Here is a 22,471-nt window from a genome sequence, read left to right on the forward strand (position 1 = left end):
TCGCACATCACCCAACCCCAGGTGCACAGGACCTAGAGGGGCTGTGAGTGCTACCTATCCTGCCCAGGGAGCAGACAGGTCATCTGGTCCCACCAAGTGACACTCTCCCTCCAGACAAGTCACTAACAGAGACTCACTCACCCTGTTTCATAGGTGAGGGAAATGAAGTTAACGGAGCTTAAGTAACTCGCCAAGGTCAAGTGTTAGTATGAGGCGGAGGTCAGCTGTGAACCCACGACCTTAATACCAACACACTCCAACCACAACTCCAGGCATCCAAGAGGAGCCAGGCATCCACAAGAAAGCAGTTCAAGGACATTTGCATTCTGCACGGGGACAGCATGTCACTTCCATGCCTTCTACACTCCTGGGGCGGGAGAAAGACCTCTGGGAAAAACCTCAACATGACTTCACTTCATGACCACAACACAGAGCAAAACTGTCTACTAGTGAAAAAAGGTGACCCTGGGATACATGGTGATCCCAAGTCATCATAGGAAGGGACAGCAAAGAGCAGCTAAAGACTCCGGCTTGGAAATCAATGCTCCATGTGTCCAGAAACAACAAGGTCTGCAAGCAAAGATAAAATCTCGACTCAAAAGCAGAACAGAGAAAATTGGGCCTGGGTCTGTCTTTTAGCTGCAGGTGGAGGAGGAAATATTTACCCAGTCATAGAGTTCAGTGAGCTAGAAGCAAGAACCTCATTCCCAACCCAATGTTGTACAAAGGCACCAAGATGCTTCCTTGAACTTGAGGTCTCTTAAGCACCTGCTTTACCCTGAGGTACCCTTCCCATCAATTTCCTGAAAGGCAGCATTGGCGGCATGAGATTCCAGGCAAAGCACCCGGTCAAGGAGGCCAACTGTGCAAATTTAAATAATGGAGTGATTTCAAGTACTTCCCTCAGCCCATCTCTAGTTCAAGCTCAAGGTCTTCATCAATGAAAAACCAGGACACCAACATCCCATCACACAGCATGGAGTCCTGGCCTTTGCATCAATATTGCACCATCAGAGATATCTTCCTCTAATGTAATGAAGATATCCGGTAATGTACTGATTATGAAACATAAAATATCAAGTTCAAGAGGCTGCAGTGGCCGCAGCAGGGCAGTAGCGGCAGCGGCGACAGTGTCAGCACTCCAACTCGCTATTCACTCTGGGCTCCCCAGTCAAAACTCAAGCTGGAGAGAGAGCCTCCACTAGCAGCCAGGCACCCGGCTGGACGACGCCAGCAACCCAGGCCCCTTGGCGGCACCGCGTTCACCCAGGGACACCACAGGCACCCAGATCTGAACTGCAAGATGGGAGGCAAGCTAAGCAAGAAGAAAAAGGGGTACAATGTGAATGATGAGAAGGCCAAGGACAAAGACAAGAAGGCAGAAGGAGCCGGGACAGAAGAGGAAGGAACCCAGAAGGAGAATGAGACCCAGGCGGCTGTGGAGACCCCACAGCTGAAAAAGGACCAGGAGGAGAAGCCGGAAAAGGATGCTCAGGATGCTGGCAGCAAGCCGGAAGACAAAGGAAGGCGAGAGAGCCGCAGAGGCAGCCAAGGAAGACACGTCGAAGGCAGAGCTTGGGGAAGACAGAGGCAGCTGAGAGCAAGCAGGCACCCCGGAAGGATGCTGAGCAGGAGGCGGCAGAGCCCAGGGACCCCACCGAGAACGACAAGAGCAACGAGGCAGGGGAACCCACAAGGACTGAGGCTCTGAAAAGTAATGAGGCCCCAGCTTCAGACACCAAACCCGGCAGCTTCAAGGCTGCCCTATCCTCCAAGAAGACGCCAGCAGTCACGGAAGCACCCAGTTTCACGCACAAAGCCCAGACCCCAGCAGCCCCTGCAGACGAGGTCAAACTTGTCGAGACCCCAGCAGCTAATTTCGATCAAACCTGAGCAGTCAAAGATAACAAGAGCAGCCTCTGGAGAAAATACCGCTTAACAACTCTTGAAGCGCATGTGTGCTCTCTCTCCCCTACACTAACTTGTTTCAAACTGGAAGTAATGATACCTATTGCCCAAGAAAAAGTACGTGGTCCCATCGAGGGAGGGCGGGAGGGGGTGGGGAGAATCCAAATAGTATTTTTGTGGGGAAGTATCTAATATGCTTTCAGTCAACGCTACCAATCAGTCCTGGAGTTTAAAGTGCACGGTTTGAAAGCACATCACTTCATACCTGAGCTGCTGTTACATGTACTCCAGCCACTAATATCCGAGACATCGTGTCTTCGGAAAGGGGGAGTCGGGGGTGACGCGTTTTGATTCTGCCTGCAGGGCCCATGCCAAGGCCATCAGATTCGTTATGAAAGCGGTATTTTCTGTGTTTTCTGTTCAATTTACAGCCTTTCTTATTTTGATTTTTTTTTAATGTGGTTGGATGCCAACTTTCAGACAGCCCACTTAGCCTGTCCACGTGTATCTCGGCACCAAGATTCCATTTTTCCGCCACAGGTATTTTGGGGAGTTACAAACATTCTCTCATCCTACTTAGCCTCTCTAAACTTCTCATGACAAGTTAATGCATGTCCGTGGTTGGGTGCACCTGTGGTTCTATTTATTGGTTGGTGGAAATGAAAAAAAAAAAAAAAGTCTGTGTTCATCGCAGTTCCAGTTTCTCTTCCAACCTGTGTCACAGATACCAGCACACCATTCACTGGAAAATGGAAAATAATAATAAAACAAAAAAAAGTGCAATGGATGCATTGAAATTATAAGTAATTGTATAAATGGTGCAACAGTAATAAAGTTAAACAATAACAATGAAAAAAAAATAAAATAAAATTGCGTGTTCTCTTTGCCCATCCCCAAAGAGGACGGCAATGGGAAAACAGAGGGAGCGAGGGGGTCTTCACAGCAGTATTACTCAAAAAGTGTTAACCCTCTGCCAGGAGTGAAGTTCAGAAACTGAAAACATGTGTAATGAATGGACAGAGTGATTTTGTATCTGTTGAGTACAGTAATAAAAATTTGGAGTTTGTGTTTTATATATCTTTGGGGTTTTTATTCCATTTTGCAATTAATTTTTTATTGTATTTTATGAAAGTATCAGTCTGTGACAGATTGAAAATAAAAATAAAACTGGTCCCTCCCTACAGACTTGGAAAATAATTGCCAACAGCAAAACAGTTAAATGAAACTGAGCTTGTTTTCTGAAATGTGTGAAGCTCAAGCTCACTCCTAATACAAGAAATGCAAACCAAAAATATACTAAGACACCATTGTCTCCCCTGCTGGCAAAGATCAAGAGGTTTTTGGACAGCACCCTGCTTTGGCAAGGCTGTGGGCAACAAGAGTTGCACATATTGATATCGGAGGACAATCTGGCAAAACCTATCAAAGTTACAAATGCAAATAATGCATTTCTAGGATACACCCCCACATATGCAAAATAATGTATGGACAAAGCTGTCCCCTGCAGCCTTGTTTGTAAAAACCAGAGACTGGAAAACTACCTTCATGTCCATTGGGGTGGGGAAGCTGGTTAAATGAACTTAATATATCAGGCAATTGAAAACTCTGCCGCCATTAAAAAAAGAGTGAGGATGCTCCTTACAGACCAGCACAGACTCAACTCCAAGATACCAAAAAGCAAAGGACAGGTCAGGTCTGATCCGTATATGCTCCTAGAAGAGACTGCAGCAACATGGATGGACCTAGAGATTATCAGCCTAAGTGAGGTAACCCAGACAGAGAAAGACAAACATCATATGCTATCACTTATCTGTGGAATCTAAAGTATGATACGAATGAACTTATTTACCAAATGGAAACAAACAGGCTTACAGACATAGAAAACAAACCTGTGGTTACCAAAGGAGAAAGGGGGTGGGGAAGGGATCAATTAGGAGTTTGGGATTAGCAGATACAAAACTACTACATATAAAACAGATAAACAACAAGGTCCTACTGTATCACACAGGGAACTATATTCGATATTTTGTAATAAACTAAAGTGGAAAATAACATGAAAAATATATATGTGTGTGTGTGTATAATGAATCAATTTCTGTATACCAGAATCACATCATAAATTAATAACTCAATTTAAAATTGATGAACTAGAAGAGAAATATAAACATATTTGCTTATATATGCATAAGACACCTCTGAATGGAAGTGGGAGAAACAGCAAATACTGATAGATGCCAGAGACAAGAACTGGACCGTGGGTGTATTTGCAACATATATCCTTTTGTACAATCTAAAATTTCTATGGCGTGAACTCGGATTACCTTTTCAAAAACTCTATTTAAAAAGTGTTTTAAAAAGACACTGAGCTTTAGCCCCTTGGTGTGTTTTTGTTAGGAACACCTAACTGTACACCAGGTAACCCAAAAGGGTAAGATGGCATGCTTGTCGGATGACTGAAAATCGTTTGCTACATGATGTGCCCTCATTACCAGGAAAGGAAAAACACAGTCTCCTGACTGATGATTACAAAAGCATTGACACACACCATCAGCCCTGCGTCTTCCAACAACATCTCAGTCGGAAATCACAGCTCCTTCCTCCTTTTGTCCGCTGCACGCACTTCCCCTGCCGGGGCTTGCCTCTGATTGGAAGCTGCAGTGAGTTCCTAGCTCAGCTCCTCCTCAGCGCTGCCCACCAGAAGGAATGGTTCTTAACATCTTACAGACCAGAGAGACCTAACTTACCTGCCCAAAGCCACAGAAGTTACAAAGTGGCACAGGGTCAGGATTGGAGCCTGGGACCTCGGGTCTCGAATTCAGGGATCTTTCCACTGCATCATTTGTACTCCTTTGCAAGGGGGAAGGGGTGGGGCACGAGAAGAAAACACCAATAAAATGATCAGGCATTGGGCTAAGGGCGAGCCAGAAATGATTCCACTTCTGCCCTGCAGTGCCCCAGGGAGGGAAGTTCTCTCATCACCCATATGCCTGGAGTGGGCAGCAGAGTCTCCAAGAGGGTGGAGGGCAGCAAGCTCCCACATCCAGCAAAGAGCCACATGAATACTTCAACTGGCTCCCATCCACATGCTCACCTGCCTCCAAAGGAAGCTCACCAGCCCACAATCTGCAAACCAGTTTCACAGTGTTCCTCCAAGAGCCAGTGAATTGAACCAGCATAAAGCATCTCTTATCTGGAGTTCCCGTCATGGCGCAGTAGAAACAAATCCGACTAGGAACCATGAGGTTGCGGGTTCCATCCCTGGCCTCGTTCAGTGGGTTAAGGATCTGGCGTTGCCGTGAGCTGTGGTGTAGGTCACAGATGCGGCTAAGGTCTGGCATTGCTGTGGCTGTGGTGCAGGCCAGCGGCTACAGCTCCGATTAGACCTCTAGCCTGGGAACCTTCACATGCCGAGGGTGCAGCCCTAGAAAAGACCAAAAAAAAAAAAGAATCTTTTAGCTGAGACAATGTTGCCCAAATTATGGACCATGAATCCTAGAGGGAGGAGAGACAATCCTAGACACCACCACTATGAAGATTTTTTTTTTGTTTGCTTATTTAGGGCTGCACCTGTGGCATATGGAGGTTCCCAGGCTAGGGGTTGAAACAGAGTTGCAGCTGGCCGGCTGACACCACAGCCACAGCAACACCATATCAGAGCCATGTCTGCAATTTACACCACAGCTCACAGCAATGCCAGATCCTTAACCCACTGAGCGAGGCCAGGGACCATACCCGCATCCTCACGGATACTAGTCAGGTTCTTAAGCCTTGGGGCCACAATGGGAATTCCAAGTATGAACATTTTTAACTTTAGCAATTATGCTTTTGCTATGTATTAGAAAACCATACGACTAGTTTGCGGGGAGCCGAGAAAATGCAGGGACTTGAAAAAAGGACCTTGCCTGATGGCAGAAAAACCTGAAGGCAGGTTCCTAACCAAGGAAGGGAGCTCACCTGAATGGTGCATGCCGAAGGTGGGCTTCTGGTCAGGATAAAAGCCTGCCTGTATGGTACAAGCCCAGGGCAGGCCTCAGGTTACACAGCTCTCATTTTGATGTTGATGGGGAAGAATTGGGGCTTTCCTGGGAAAACAATTTCCATGTTTGCACCGGAGAACATGGACTGTTTCCCGGGTGACCTAGTCTTTCCTGTTGTTTTATTTATTATTTAGTGTTCCTCAGTCTTTGCTGATTACTTGCTTATTATTCTTCTTTTCCATTCTTATTTTCCTGTGGTGATTTGTGATTTAACAAAGTTACAACAATAATATAATAAGAATTTCATCCTGAAGGACTTTCCCCTATTTAAATCCAACTTAATTAAAACATAGTGTTTATCTACTAACTAGTTATACTATAAACTTTAGAGTTAGGATTTTAATGAGGTTCATAGACGTTAGACATATATTATTCTTGACCAAAAGACACCTAGCTATGAGTTATGGAAGCTTTTAAGTGACAGCTAGTTAAGTTGGTTTATATTTTCTTACACTGTCTCCTTGCCATAACACTTTAAAGATAAGCACCAGTCTAAAAACAAGATTTGTGAATGCCAAATTGTGTCCGTGACCTCTTCAACTTGTGGAGACTGGCTGGCCATGGGATGATCTGTACTGAGTCTCCTCCTTTCCACATGATGTATTGTACCTAATTGCCCTTAAATTGTACTCACTAAATTTAGTTAAAACAAAGATCTTAGAACATGATGTATAGCTGCTGTACCACGTAAAAGTTAACCGATGTACTTTTAACACTATGATGTAATCTGTAGTTAGAAACTGTCTATATAACCAACCACTTACGCCAATAAAATTTGAGCAGTCCAGCGCCCTAAAAGAAGGGACAAAGAGGCTGTCTCCGTTGCAAAAGATGATGAGCGTCCCTCTCCTTTGGGGAAAGTGTACACTCCCTGGCCCCCGGAGCTGGCCTCCAGCACTAGTTCGTGAAACCCCTTACTGCACAGATGTCTTAGCACAGAATGAGGCCAACTTAAAAGAAGCTGAACAGATTTAAGGACTACTACTAAATAAATAAGTGTAGGTGGTCCAGAGATATAATGAAAACCATGAAGGACAGCCAACCGAGTCTGGTCTAAGGAAAACCACTGGTCTCAGGAGCTGGATCCGGTCCACGGTTTTCCTCCAGAGGAAGAGAGGCTTGGGAATAGCCCAGCACACTAAACCCACGAGTTCCGAATGTCATGTCATTTGTATTTATTTTTATCTCTCCACCTCTGTCCACACCACACAGCCTCTGTCATGGATGAGGCACAGGAGCCCAGCTACCAAAGCCCAGATGGCAGTGTCTCATGGTAGCTTAACCTTGAGTTGACCGCAGGCCCATACTGCCCTGAATACCTCTGATGACACCTACATTAGATCAATTAATACTACATAATTATTGGAGTTCCTGTCGTGGTGCAGGGGTTAACGAATCCAACTAGGAACCATGAGGTTGGGGTTTCGATCCCTGGCCTCGCTTAGTGGGTTAAGGATCTGGCATTGCCGTGAGCTGCGGTGTAGGTCGCAGACACGGCTCGGATCCCGCGTTGCTGTGGCTCTGGCGTAGGCTGGTGGCTGCAGCTCCGATTTGACCCCTAGGCTGGGAACCTCCATATGCCGCAGGAGTGGCCCTAAAAAAGGCAAAAAGACATAAAAAAAAAATAGTACATAATTATTGTGAGCATCCCCCCCAACCCCCCATGTTAAGTGTCTGACCTGGGAACAAACTGGAGAGCTGACTGGGAGAGAACTGGGACCTCTCTCCAGTCTATCGCACCCCAGACACATGAGAAGGGAGCCCCCACCTCCCCAGCACCCGCAGGCAGGACCACACCATGCCGTGAATTTTGCCTCTGCTCTTCCCAATCCTATTTTTTCCCAAAAATGCCCACTAAACGTAGATGGTGGGTCAAAAGGAAACAATTCCATGGGTCCTACAAGACCAACAGCTCTGTGCTTTGAGCAAACTGAAGGAAAATGTTCATTCACTAAAAGAAAATTATGAGAAGTAATATGTGTGAGGGCATCACAGCTCACAAAGGGCTTCTGCAGGCAGGACATCCTTTGATTGTCACTCCCCCCCAAAAAAAATCTGTGAGGAGGGTATTTCATCAAGACTTTGTGTGTTGGAAAAAGATCAAGAGGCCTTGAGATTCACCAAGCAGGATGTCAAGCCTCCAACTCCTCCACTTTCAAGCTGTAGGGAAAAAAGAAATTGTGTTGCTTTTTCTCCCTAGAGGTCTTGCTACTCGAAGTGTGCTCCCTAAACCAGGAGCAGCTGGTCCACAGAGAGGTTGCTAGAAATGCAAAATCTCACAACACTGTAAATCAATTATACTTAATAAAAAAAAAAGAAAAGAAAAATAAATGCAAAATCTCAGCCTTGCTCTTGACCTACTGAATCAGAATCTGCATTTTAACAAGATCCCTGGTAAGTCCTGTGGCCAAGAAAATCTGAGGAGTACTGCTTGATTGCAAGGCAATCCATGACTGCAGATGCTCCCATGCTGCATCTCTTTATTCATTTCCCCAGGAATTATTTACTGTGCATCTACCACAGAGAGCTGAAGCCTGGGAAATCTACAGTGAATGAGATAAACAGAGCCTTCCTGGAAATGCCAGTCTAATACAATGGTGGTTTTCCAACCTTGGGTGCTCATGAGCGTTGAGTGTGGCACTGAAAAGAAAAAAAAAAAAAAAAAAAAGCAGGCGTTCCCACTGTGGCTCAGCAGAAACAAATCTGACTGGTGTCCATGAGGATGAGGGTTCGATCCCTGGCCTTGCTCAGTGGGTTAAGGATCTGGCGTTCCCTTGAGCTGTGGTGTAGGTCACAGATGTTGCTTGGATCTGGCGTTGCTGTGGCTGTAGGTCGGCAGGTGCAGCTCCGATTTGAGCCAGGGAACCTGGGAACCTCCATATGGTGTGGGAGTGGCCCTAAAAAAAAAAAAAATACAAGACAAAAAAAAAAAAAAAAGCAGGTGCCTAAAACCCACCCCAGACCTACCTACACCTCCATAGAGTCAGAAACCGAGGCTGAAGTCCTAGACGCTGCTTATCAGCAAAGCTCCAAGTTATGCAACACTTTGGAGAGAGCAGTTGGACCAAACCAAGGAGAGGTGCAGGGGACCGTCTCCTAAGAGCAGCATTTCCACTTCCTGGACTGCATTCTGGAGAAACGGAGGCACGTGTGCAAAGACAGGAACAAGGACACTCCCTGACACACTGTTTCCAGAGAGAATATTTTGGAAACTATCCAATGGTCCCTAAATAAGTGGATGAATAGGTAAACCATGTTTAAGTCAAAGAATACTATTAAAGAGCTGTTAGGGAGTTCCCGTCATGGCTCAGCAGTTAGCGAACCCGACTGGCATCCATGAGGACACAGGTTCGATCCCTGGCCTCGTTCAAGGGGGTAAGGATCCAGCGTTGCCATGCACTGTGGTGTAGGTTGCAGACACGGCTTGGATCCCACGTTGCTGTGGCTGTGGCTGTGGCGTAGGCTGGCAGCTCCAGCTTCAATTAGACCCCTAGCCTGGGAACCTCCATATGCTGTGGATGCAGCCCTAAAAAGACAAAAAATAAAAATAAAAAATTAAAAAAATAAAGTTATTAGAAGGAATAAATAAAGAGAAAATAAGCAGACGTGTGTGTCAGCATATTCTTGAATACGACTGCTGAGTGAAAAAAGATAGTTGCAAAAGGCTGCATATTTTTATACACACCGATACTGCTTATGGACTCATAAATATGAAGCATAAAGACATGCCCGGTAAACACATACCATCTTCAGGAAAATGGTTAGTTCTAGGAGGTGGAGAGAGGAAAGAGGGGTGGTTGGCGGTTTATGTAAGGTAGTTTATGTAAGATATCCTAAAAAAGATCTTAACCAACTATGAATAAATTATAAGTCTGTTAAAATCTGAAGGATTGGCATTTGGGTCTCTAACATATATTAAATGATGTTCTTTTATCCCTTTTTTTGGGGGGGGTGCTCATGTTTTGTGATTTAATTTTTCAAAAGCTTCACAGGGGATGTGACATAGAGCCAGGGTTGGGGATCTCTGTTCGAGGAGCATAAAACAATAAAACTCTAGCTATTTAATACCAAGAACTACATCTACCACGATAGCAATGATCTATGGCTCTTAAAGTTAAATTACTACCTTAAATAATTTTATATAGTTTTTTTAAAACTTTCACGTGGCAGGTAATTTCTATAAGCTGCATTTTTCTTTAGGAGGCCAAGGTTATTACTCAAGGAAAGCAATATTTCTCAAAGGGTGATCCTCAGCTCGCTTGCAACAGAAGGAAGGAGTGAGAAGCAGAGAAAATATTTATTAAAATGCAGATTCCACTGCCCTAGGCCCACTTAATCAAAATCTCTAGGGACAGAAACTCAGAGTTTGATTATTACCATTTTATATTTTTTTTTGCCCAAGGCATGCAGCTGCTTGACGTGAGATTTCGGTTCCCGGACCAGGGATTGAACCCAGGCTGCAGTGGTAAAAGCATTGAGTTCTAACCACCAGACCACCTAGGAACCCACCCCCCCCCCCAGAAACTGAATTTTTAATAAAAGAATGCACCTGCAGGCACAGGTCTTTGGTACATTGAAGAAACTCAGGTACATTTTTTTTAAGTTATCGTCAATCAAATTGCTTTTTGGCTGAGCCTGAGCATGTAGAAATTACTGGACCAGGAATGGAACCCGAACCACAGCAATGACCCAAGCCTCTGCAGTGACCACGCCAGATCCTTAATCCACCGCACCACTGGAGAACTTCATATTTTTAAAACCATTCATGTCTGCCTTCAATAAGGTGGCAGTCATCATACTCTGAAAATTAAAATAGAGTGCAGGGAATGTTTTCTAAATACTTGAGACTGTAATTTCCCAAGTACATTCAAGTGGATCCTGATAAAAACTGGTTTCCTGCACCTTGTGTCTACCCTGAAGGACAAAGAAGTGCACATTAGGAAGGAGAACCCAGCTTCTCACTGCCTTTCCAAAAGAACTTCAAAAAGCAACTGGGTAAACAGCAAAACCCCACAGGTCCAGCCTTGCTGCCCTTTCTCACCGGAAGAGGCCCCAGGCAAGAGTTTTCACCAAAGCCAAATGCAATTAAACAAAGCATGAACAGGAGTTCCCGTCGTGGCGCAGTGGTTAACGAATCCGACCAGGAACCACGAGGTTACGGGTCTGATCCCTGGCCTTGCTCAGTGGGTTAAGGATCCGGCGTTGCCGTGAGCTGTGGTGTAGGTCACAGACTCGGCTCGGATCCCGCATTGTTGTGGCTGTGGCGTAGGCCAGCAGCTACAGCTCCGATTCGACCCCTAGCCTGGGAACCTCCATATGCTGCGGGAGCAGCCCTAGAAAAAGGCAAAAAAAAAAAAAAAGCATGAACAATGTCATTTGAACAGAGGCCTGGCTAGCACAGTAACAGATCCCAAATCGCCTCTCAACACAAGGTATCTTGTCTATTCTAGCCTATAATCCTTTTGCTACAAGTTTTCCTCACCCTGCTATGTCCTCAGCCTCTGTCTTCCCTTGCATCTTTATCTTTGTTGACTTTTTCTTTGCCCTCCCTGATGCTCCCCTCCTCATCCATTTCCCTACGGGCAGACAAAACCAACCCTCCAGCCACCTGTCTTTCAAGCTCCGGAAAAGGGCTCTGGAGCCCCTGGATTAAAAACAACCCGGCACAATAAACACCTGAAAAGATGTTTGGCCTCACTAATAAACAGGAGATTGCACATTTTAAGCCACACAGATACCATCTGACACCCATCGGAATGGCAAAACCTCAAGTCTAGCAGTATCAGGTGTTATAAGCATATGGAGCAACTAGAACTCCCAAACACAGCTGGCTGGAATGCAAATTAGCACAACTGCTTGAATGGCAAGCGGGCAAAATATATTAGTCGAAGATGCCCATTTCCTTTGACCCGGCAATTTCCCTTCTAGGTGTGGACAACAGAGAAACTCCAAACACATGCACAGGAATACAAGTTCAAAACTGCCATGGCAGGAGTTCCCATTGTGGCTCAGTGAGTTAAGGACCTGACGCTGTCTCTGAGGGTGTGGGTTCAATCCCTGGCCTTGCTCAGCGGGTTAAGGATCGGATATGGCTGCAAGCTGTGGCATAGGTCAAAGATGTGGCTCGGATCTGGTGTTGCCATGGCTGTGGTGCAGGCCTCAGCTGCAGCTCTGATTCAACCCAGGCCTGGGAACATCCATGAGGCAGTAAAAAGAAACAAAAAGAAAAAGAAAAAGAAAAATCCTGTCATGGCACACACACAAGACTGTAAACTCAACAATAAAATGATTACATTGTAGCATATTCATGTGAAGGAATATTTTACAGCAGTTAAAATAACCCAGAATTACATGTGTTTGAATGGCTTAATCTCAAAGTCATTAATTTTTTCTTTTTCTTGGTCTTTTTAGGGCTACACCCACAGCATATGGAAGTTCCCAGGCTAGGGGTTGAATCAGAGTTGCAGCTGCCCACCTATACCACACCACAGCCACACAGGATCCGAGCCACATCTTCAACCTATACCACAGTTCATGGCAACGCCAAATCCTTAACCCACTGTGCAAGACCACAGATCCAACCCACATCCTCATGGATACTGGTCGGGTTCATTACCACTGAGCCATGATGGGAACTCATCAAAACCATAATTTAAACAAAAGCAAACTGAGGAGATGGATGTTCAGTATTACAAGAGCACACTTGAAATATGAGGAAGCTGGAGTTCCCTTGTGGCTCAGGGGGTTAAGGATCCAGAGTTGTCACTGCAGCAGCTCAGGTTGCTGCTGCTGCACGAGTTCAATTCCTCGCCCTGGAATTTCTGCATGCCACAGGTACGGCCAAGAAAAAAAGGAAAACAAAAACAAAAACAAAAACCATGAGGAAGCAATCCTCTATGTGGTTTATGAATACCTAAGTGTCTCGTAAAAGTATAAAAACACATAATAAACATCAAATTCAGAATACTGGTCATGGTCTAGAGGGAAGGGAATGAGATGGAGAAGGGTTCACTTGTATTTGTAGCACTTTGTTTCTTCATGGGCTGGGAGATAATGGGTGTTCATTCTATTAGTCTCCTTATTTTTCTGTATGCTTAAAATTTATCACAACCTAGAACGAGTTCCAGGTCTGAGCTACTGCAAAGCATCTGAGGGAACTGAAAGTAGAATCAGAACTTGATGGGCAGGAGGAAGCCTAGAGCAACAGGGCTCCCCCTCTCCCTCATGCTCTTAAAACTATCCATGGCAGGGAGTCCCCTGGTGGTCTAGCGGTCAAGATCTGGTGCATTCACCACTGAGGCCCAGGTTCAATCCCTGGTCTGGGAACTGAGGTACCACATCAAGCCATTGCACGCCATGGCCAACAACCACCACCATAACAAATTATCTTGACAAATAATCACTCTCAGGGGTGTAAAATGTCATGTGGAGGACTTATGATGTCTCCCAAATTCGAGCCATGATCCCAGAACAGCAACATTCCAAAATGCTTTTAGAGTAGGTTTGTTGTTGATACAGAATTCATTTCCCTCAAGAAAAGTTTTTGCTGGCGTATTTTGGGGTGGCCTTTTCTCTTACAAGATCAGCAAGGCCTTCCAAATCTTTAGCATTTGGTTGCACCACAACTGAAGGTTTATTAGAAGAAGTTGCATTAACATATTTAGGCCAGAGAAGTCAACTAGACTAAAAGACACCCTTTTTTCAACTCTCCCAATCAGATTGCTTTGGGCTGGCTCTGGGGGCAACGAGAGAGAAAACCACCAAAAGATACCTTTCTGATGATACCACAGAATCAAACATCAACCCCTTCAGACTGACTAGACAAACCAGGCCAGTGGGGGAAAACATATGAACTAGAGAAGTATGAACTAGACAATTTTCTCTGAAGTGCACATGAGAATCAAAACAGAAAATTGCTTTCAGAGTTCCCGTCGTGGATCAGTGATTAATGAACCCGACTAGGAACCATGAGGTTGTGGGTTCAATCCCTGGCTTCGCTCAGTGGGTTAAGGATCTGGCATTGCTGTGAGCTGCGCCGTAGGTTACAGACACAGCTCGGTGGCTCGGATCCCACATTGCTGTGGCTATGGTGTAGGCTGGTGGCTACAGCTCCAATTAGACCCCTAGCCTGGGAACCTCCACATGCTGTGGGTGCGGCCCTAGAAAAGACAAAAAAAAAAAAAGAAAATTACTTTCAAGTATAACCTGAACATACCAAAATTTCATATTAGTGAAAAATAAATAAATAGGTTGTATTGTTTGGGTGAATTAGACATTCAAAAAATGGTATCAATCTTTAATTCTAACTAACTATTAGAATATATAGTTACTAACTAAATATTGGCATTCAGCTTTGTTTTCCCCTACAATTTCACAAAAAACAGCGAAGAATCTGTAGCCCTCATTGCTAGGTCCTGACCCCACACAAACTCCTCTGTTGTAGACCTGAGAGGCCAGAAGAGCAGAATTTTTCTTTAAACATTAACTCATCTAAAGAACAAAACAATGCCATTTGCAGCAACATGGATGGAACTAGAGACCGAGTGAAGTCAGTCAGAAAGAGAAAGACAAATACCATATGATATCACTTACATCTGGAATCCAATATATGGCACAAATGAACCTATTTACCAAAACAAACAAACAAACAAAAACCACCTCATGGACACGGAGAGCAGACTTGTGGTTGCCAAAGGGGGAGGGAAGGGAGTGGATGGACTCGGAGTTTGGGGTTTGTAGATGCAAACTCTTGCATGTGGAGGGGATAAGCAATGAGATCCCCCTGAATAGCACAGGGAACTATACCTAATCATTCGCGATGGAACATGATGGAGGATAATGTGTGAAAAAGAACATATGTATATATACACACACATATATATATGTGTATGTATGACTGGGTCACTTTGCTGTACAGCAGAAATTGACAGAATACTGTAAACCAACTATAATACAAAAAATTTTTTTAAAAAAACAGTAGCTCATCACACCGCAGACTGCAATTTCTAAATCTGACAATTATCAGAGGAGATGCTTACACATGACTTTAACCTCTCCTAGCTGATGCATTACACTCAACTCACCATCTCCAATAATTACCCTCACTGCATCTCCTTTAGGAAGGAATAACCATAACTGAGGAAGAGGCAAGTTACCTCTTCACTCAAATTTGGGTTTTTACATATTTTAAAAAAACATTTAACATTTTTTTCAGCTTTTTTCAAAAGACTTGCCTCAAATAAATAATTGGCTTACCAATAGAAAATGATCTCAGGGAGTTCCCGTTGTGGGAACAGGAAAACAAATCTGACTAGCATCCATGAGGACACAGGTTCAATCTCTGGCCTCGCTCAGGGGGTTAAGGATCCACCGTTGCTGTGAGCTGTCATGTAGGTCACAGACAGGGCTCGGGTCCTGTGTTGCTGCGGCTGTGGCCAGCAACCACAGCTCCAATTTGATCCCTAGCCTGGGAACCTCCATATGCTATGAGTGCGGCCCTAAAAAGGCAAAGGAAAAAAAATGATCTCTATCAAAAAACCTCTAGCTTTATTACAAATTTTTTACTAATTTTACTTTCCCTTCATATCAAGGTGATTTCATCTATTTACAAGAATTCCTTTTTTCTTTTTTTAAATTTCTTATTATAGTTGATTTACAATGCTCTGTCAATTCCTGCTGTACAGCAAAGGGACCCAGTCACACTCTTTACAGGAATTCAAATCCCGCACCATTAGACTCATGGAGAGACAGCCAAGGACACAGATTCCACTTCTAAGTTACACTGACTAACATCATGTTCTCCTATAAAATTTAAAAAGTAGTCAAATTCGGAGTTTCCGGTGGGATAGTGGTTAACGAATCTGACAAGGAACCAAAAGGTTGCAGGTTCGATCCCTGGCCTTGCTCAGCGGGTTAAGGATCCGGCATTGCTATGAGCTGTGGTGTAGGTTGCAGACACAGCTCGGATCCTGTGTTGCTGTGGCTCTGGTGTAGGTCAGCGGCTACAGCTCCGATTGGACCCCTAGCCTGGGAACCCCTCCATATGCTGAGGGAGAGCGGCCCTAGAAAAGGCAAAAAGACCAAAAAAAAAAAAAAAGGGAGTCAAAAGCAAACTGTATTACAGAAACATCCTTCTGTGCTCCTCAGCCCACTGTATCACTTCTGAGATTCCGTTCAATGCTCACCCCTGTGGATGACACTATACTGAAACTGTTTCATCTTTACCAATGTTATACCCGCAAGATAAGAAACCGCTGAGCATCTTGGAGACCGGGACTCACCTCATTTAATTAAGCACCTGCACATAATAGGTACCAACACTAGCACAGAGGCCCTCAACAGATGGCCATTTTCAGGAACAAGATATAATCTATTTGACACACAGCATTTCTTCCATGGTACATCTTATGGCACTAGTAACAAATGAAATTAAGATTTGAGAATTTGGACCACTTTGCATCAGTACAAGTCCCACTTCTAGGGGGCACATGTGGTGTCTCCTAACAAATCCTTCCTCTCTAGAAAATCAATCCCTTAGGCTCTTCAAAGAGAAAATGTGCTCCCCTCCCCCTCCAAACCTTCCATTTGTAGGACCATAAAAATAGTCAGACATTAAATCCATTGGCCTGGACAAAAGTCAGAGGATTATCAACAAGGAACATTTCCTCATGCTTGGTAGCAGCATTTTGAAAATTACCACACACTAGCCAAACAAGCTTTACTATCTCTGTGCTAAGCTGACAAGCCCTAAGCAAGTTGATCAAGAATCACTATGGCAGGAATTCACATGAAGCGAAATGATGAAAACAAATGGTAACTCACATTAATGTGCCAGTGGACAAGAGAACTTCAGTGGGGCAGGAGACACGTGGGAGGAGGTGAACATTTCCCAAGACCCCTGTATCTAAAACTGGCACAACAAGCATGGGGGCAAGAGAAGGTGTTTCTCAATCACAGGAAGGATTTGCGACAAAGTGTTTTCCTACTCTGCTGGGTCCTTCTTTGTCTGTTGGACAGAAACGAATCCACTTCTCAGGGCTAGGTCTGGCTTTGTACAAGTCCTCCCTAGAGGGATGATACCTTTTTAACATTCTTTCTGGATACACAGCAGGCTGTTTGATATGTGCCAACTGACCTGCTTTAAAAAAAAAAAAAAAGCAACTGCCATTTGCTTATTACAACTACTCTAAGCACCTGAGACTAAAGGGAGGGAGGCGTGGAAAGGATCAGTAAGAACCCCAGAGAGAAACCAAACGGCGAGGAGAGCCCCAAAAGACCTACCTGGAAACAATTCATCCTCATCCAGGAAAGGATCGAAGGAGGGGACCAATGAAAACGGATGTCTGATCAAGTGAGCAGACAGCAGTCTGCTCATCCCAAAGCCTCTTCCCCCCCCCCCCCCCGTGGGAAGTAAGACTGGGAGGGGCCAGGAAGACTTGAGCAGCCTTTTGTAAGGGGCGGGGCTAAGGATTCCCACTGGGCCATCTACACCACAGTCAGGCTGGTTTGCATTCATGAACAAGCGGGTTGTTTCGTGAGTGGCTGCTTCCAGCAGGTCCACAAACACATCATCATCTCCATTGTCCTTTGGACAACTGACAGTGACATAATAATGAGAAAGGTGATGTAGATATCAGCTGACACTCAATGGGCACTGGCTCATTACTAGGCTCAGTAACTCACTTAGTACAACAGTCCCATGAGCCAGGAACCCTTAGCCTCCTCCTTTTATAGGTAAGGAGAGTAAAGAGACAGAGCAACTGCTTCAAGGACAAAAAGCTAGCATGTGTCAGAACCAGGACACTGAACCCAGGAAATCTGATTTAGAGCCCAAACTCTTCATCGCTTACTCCAGACGGTGTCTATATAGGAATGTAAAACTTTCTAGTTCTGAGTTATGGGTTCCTCACCTCGCCTGGGTGATGATCCTAAATTGGGGGCCTTTTTAGGGACTCCGCGTGAGGTGTCAACTCTCCAGACACAGTGCTGGCCCTCTCCTCTCACCTTCTCCCTGCAGCTTGCCTCCCTGGCCAAGTTCTACTGGAAACGGGTTGTAACATTCTGCTCAGGTGTGCCAAGAAGCCCCAGCTGCACTGAGGGCACAAAAAAAAAAAAAAAAGCTGGAGGCTGGCTTTGAATTGGGACACTCCAGTTCCCAGCCGGCTTCAATCCAGAGAGGTGTCACCACACACAAAGCAGGACAGGAACAACACCAATGGCTTCACTGCCCTGTAAGCCCAAGGCCACCCCAGCAGGCACCAAGCAGAGGATTAGAGCTGCTCTGGTTTCACGGTTCCCCTCAGGAGCAGGTCTTAGCAGACAGAGAAACCGAGAAGAAAGGCATCACCTTTTCACTGCACCCAGCAACACGCATGCCACTCGACAGGGAGGAGCGGGAGACCTGTCTCTGAGTGGAGGAGGGGAGAGAGGAAATGCAAGGGGTCCTGCGCCAATACCTTTGCAGCTGTCCCTCTGGGAGGGCCCCACATGTGCTCTGCCCACGAGGGCGGCAGCCAACATCAACAGTGCTGAAAACTGAAGCCAGCACCAGTGGGTCTGGATGCCACCCCTGTGCTAACACATGGCTCCTTAATGCTCCTTTCCCATGTGTTAATCTTGCAATAGAATGTGGGACAGAAGATTTAAAAAGCTGGGTGATGGGGGGAAGGGCAGCCAGATCACCTTACTCCCAGGCTTCTCAATCAAGCCTCCTCAGATTCCCTTTAGTGGCGTGTTTCAAGGGAGCCTTCCCCCGAACCCCGCACTAAAAGAGCATGTGTTCCATCCAGCTGGGGGGAGGGGAGTGGTACCCCTAGAGGGTGGAGGCAAACCCCGCACAGGAGGGCAATGCCTGACTCCAGGGTGCAGGTTGTGCTCTCTGAGGCTCTGACAAGTGGAGGTACCAGTAGGATGCACCCTGGTGACCCAAGGGCTCCAGCTGTTTCTGCAGAAACTGCAAAGGAAGGGAAAGCAATGGGAGAAACCCAAGTTAAAGTGATCTCCATATCATGATCGTGGACTCAATCCTCAGATGGAGCCCAGCGAAGTCCCCTTGCTGTGTCCAGGCCCATCAGCCTGCGCTGGGTCTGCAGAATATCTGGCAGGATAACCCTGGAGACCTCCACGCCCCCAGCCAGCCCCATCCTTAGGGCCTCTAAGGGTTACTGCCATATAACCTTGTGCCCCCTTTCACAGGTGGGGAAACTGAGGCCTCCAAAACAAATAGCCATGCTTTCCCAAGCCAGGTAGAAGTTCACTTCCCTAACCACATTTTGCACTTTTTACAGCTTTATCGCATTTCAGATGTCTCCAGATACAGCGATGGCCTCTGCCAAGTGAATTTTTAAATACAGTTTAAGGAGTGAACTCAAAAAAAAAACGAGATGAGGGCGGTCAGGGAGTCGGGCTGGGCTTTATCTACCGCAAGGGCAGGATGGGTGCCCCCCCCACCCCCACCCCCGCTCGCCCCAGCTTTTCTTCCAACCCGGTCCCCCGGGACGTCCGGGTTCGGCCTGCCCCCTCCCCCCAAGACACTTCCACCGCAACCCGAGGACCGAGGACCGGCGGGCAAGCTCCCGGGTCCCGGGTCCGAGAGGGGGGCGGGGGGCCCGACGGCCCCTCCCCCGCCCGCTCCCGGGGCCGCCACCGGCCCGCCCCGCCCGGGGGCCCGGAACTTCGGGGGCAGCGCCGCGCGGCCCCCGCCGCCCCCACGCCCCCACCCCCGCGGGCCGCCCGGCAGGCGTGCGGTTCGGGTTTCCCTTTCTTTGCTTCGCGGCGCCTAGGGCGCGACCCCCGAGGCGGCGGCGGCCACTCACCATATTACAGATGGAGGCGATGTTTCGGACAGTCATTAGTCTAAAGGTTGCAGCGATCCCGCACCGCCATCTTTATAAGGTGAAAGCAGGGCCGGCCATGGTGGAGCGCTCGCGGGGAGGCCGGGCGCGGCGGCGGCGGCGGCGGCGGCGGGGAGGCGGCCCGGGCTCCGGCTTTCAGTTTGGCTGGGAGAGGGAGGCCGGGAGGGAGGAGAGGAGGCGGGGAGGGCGGGGAAGGCGGGAGGCGGGAGGGAGAGCGGAGGGGCGGGGAGTGGCGGAGCGAAGCAGCCTGGGCCGCGGCCGGCGGCGCCGGGAGGAGGGGCGGCCCGAGCGCCGCGTGCAGCCCGCGCCCCGAGCGCTCCCGCCGCGCGCCCGGCCCCGGCCCCGGTCCCCGCGGCTCCTCCTCCCTCTTCCGCCCCCCCCGACACACCCCGGCCACCCCCTGCTTGGCCTTTTTCTTCTTTATTTAAAAGGTCCTGCTTCGCTCTGTATGGGCTGGAATACGCAGCCAGGCCTTGATCGCGCTGCTGCGGGTACCCCGGGCGGACCCCGAAACGCCGGCGGCCTCCTCCCTCTCCTCTGGGCCGCGGCGCAGCCGGGGAGGCAGGGACCGCGCCCGCGTCGGGCGTCGGCCGGCGGAAGGGGCCGCCCGCGGGCTGGGGAAGCCGGGCACGTCGCCGCAGAGAGGCCGCCGGGGACGCGGGGCCGCTTTCTTGTCTTCACTTGTCGCCTGCGGCGCGGCCCTCCGCAGCTCAGGGGATTTTAAGGTTTGGGAGATTGGAAGGGGCAAGGTGCTGGGGTGACCACGTCCAACTTTTCGTTTCTCCCCGGGGCTCCGGCCAGATGGCACCGGCGGGGACCCAAGAAGTAAACGGGGTCAGGACACGGTGGGGTCGAGAGCCCTGGCCAGCCGCGGGCTAGCTGCCTGGTCGAGGGCGCCGGGAGGGGACAGGAATCTGGGTCTGGGCGGAGGCCAGACAAGGCTCGCTGGGCAGTTTGTGACATTAGCAGGTACAAAGGAGAGGTCTCCGCAAGGACTGGGAAAGGGCCGAGGAGCGATCTGAATCTGGAAAGCATGAAAACCAAACTTTTCCGCACCTTTGAGAAAAGCATACCTCTCTCAGGGGCAGCCAACCCCTGAGAGAAGGGTCATCATATGGGCGTGTACGCATTTCCTGCAGAAAAGGTCATGGTTTCTGACTCAAAGCAGCGAATCTACACCATTTAGCAGATAGGTTCCTGTGAAGTGGAGGAGCCAATTTCCGAAGGTGTGAAACAATTCTCATACAAGGTTGCAATTCACTGCTTTCAGCCGAGAAGTTGTACAAGTGAAACTGGTGATAATTCTTAAACCAATATACTTTGTGACAAATCGAATTAGAGGAAAATTAATATAATTGAAAATAGCTTTTATCCAACCAAGAGTCACGTACTGGGAAAAGAGCACGCTGTCTTCCATTATCTATTTAGTGTTCTACAGGTAAGATTTCAGAACCGTTGGTTGCTAATATGCTTAGGACCTGGGATGGGACTAAAAAGACAACAGCCGACTAAAGCTTTCTTGGGGTCTTCTTGGCTCTGTATATTTCCATAGATTTAAAGAATCAGTCCCTGGAGTTCCTGTCATGGCTCAGTGGTTAACGAATCCAACTGGGAACCATGAGGTTGCCGGTTCGATCCCTGGCCTCGCTCAGTAGGTTAAGGATCCGGCGTTGCTGTGAGCTGTGGTGTAGATTGCAGATGTGGTTCGGATCCCGTGTTGCAGTGGCTCTGGCATAGGCCGGCAGCTGCGGCTCCGATTCCACCTGTGGCCTGGGGACCTCCATATGCCAAGGGAGCAGCCCTAGAAAAGGCAAAAAGAAAAAAAAAATAAATAAATAAAGAATCAATTCCTGCTTAAACTAGGTCATTCTACCTACATCTTACTTCCAAACATGGTGATCACTCACTTTGATTTCTTACCATTTTCAATCATGACGTTCTTTATATTCCTGATCTTCAGTCATCACCATAACTATCAGGTAATAGATACTATTACAGTTGTCTTTTGTAGATCAGGAAAATAAAGCTTAGGTATCAGAGTTCCCTGGCAGCCTAGCGGTTAAGGATTCAGCAGTTGTCACTACTGTGGCTCAGGTTTGATTCCAGGCCCCAGGAACTTGCACGTGCCGAAGGTGTCGCATAAATAAATAAAATAATAAATAAGGCTCCTACCTCAATCCTTTTACCCAAATGTTGCAAAGGAAGCTGATGTGCTAGCCTGGCTAAGCACCTTGAAGAGAAAAGACAGCAAAAAACACCCAGCCTATGGCCAGTTGGGTAACTGATGCCTGGGAAGCTGTAAATACTTGAGGAAAGTCACAGAACAAGTTTAAGAGCAACCTCAAAGCCAAACCTCAGGCCTTGGGGTGCAGTTTCACAGATATTCCACTAGAAAGACATTAATTCAGAGCTTTAAATCATATGAAAATTTTATGCCATCATAGAGTTCAGTATTTTTGCCAACATTAGCATAATGGATCGCAAAGTCCACAGGGTTGAAAAATGCCATTGACATAATGAAAACTGAACATCATCTGATTATCGAGTGCTATGTCAGCAAGTTAAAAGGATCCTTCGCATGCCTTTTAACAGCCTATAGCCTAAAACCAAAGTGGTCAATATGGACAAACATCCAGATTGAAACTTGGACAGTGAATTACAAACACAACAAAT

At 47.0% G+C, this 22,471-nt stretch overlaps 1 protein-coding gene and 1 pseudogene across 1 annotated transcript in view; one reads left to right on the forward strand and one right to left on the reverse strand.

The window, feature by feature from the left end:
• The window catches only part of USP46 (ubiquitin specific peptidase 46), a 63,469-nt gene extending 43,523 nt beyond the window's left edge, over positions 1-19,946 (reverse strand). The window contains exon 1 of the mRNA XM_047798448.1: positions 19,760-19,946. Coding sequence (XP_047654404.1) covers positions 19,760-19,795 — 36 coding nt within the window. The 5' untranslated portion in view covers positions 19,796-19,946. The remainder of the gene's footprint in view (positions 1-19,759) is intronic.
• Positions 1,285-18,355, forward strand: LOC125138100 (brain acid soluble protein 1-like; annotated as a pseudogene).
• Positions 19,947-22,471: the final 2,525 nt, after the last annotated feature.

Source organism: Phacochoerus africanus, chromosome 10, assembly GCF_016906955.1.
Source record: "Phacochoerus africanus isolate WHEZ1 chromosome 10, ROS_Pafr_v1, whole genome shotgun sequence".
NCBI classification, from domain to species: domain Eukaryota; kingdom Metazoa; phylum Chordata; class Mammalia; order Artiodactyla; family Suidae; genus Phacochoerus; species Phacochoerus africanus.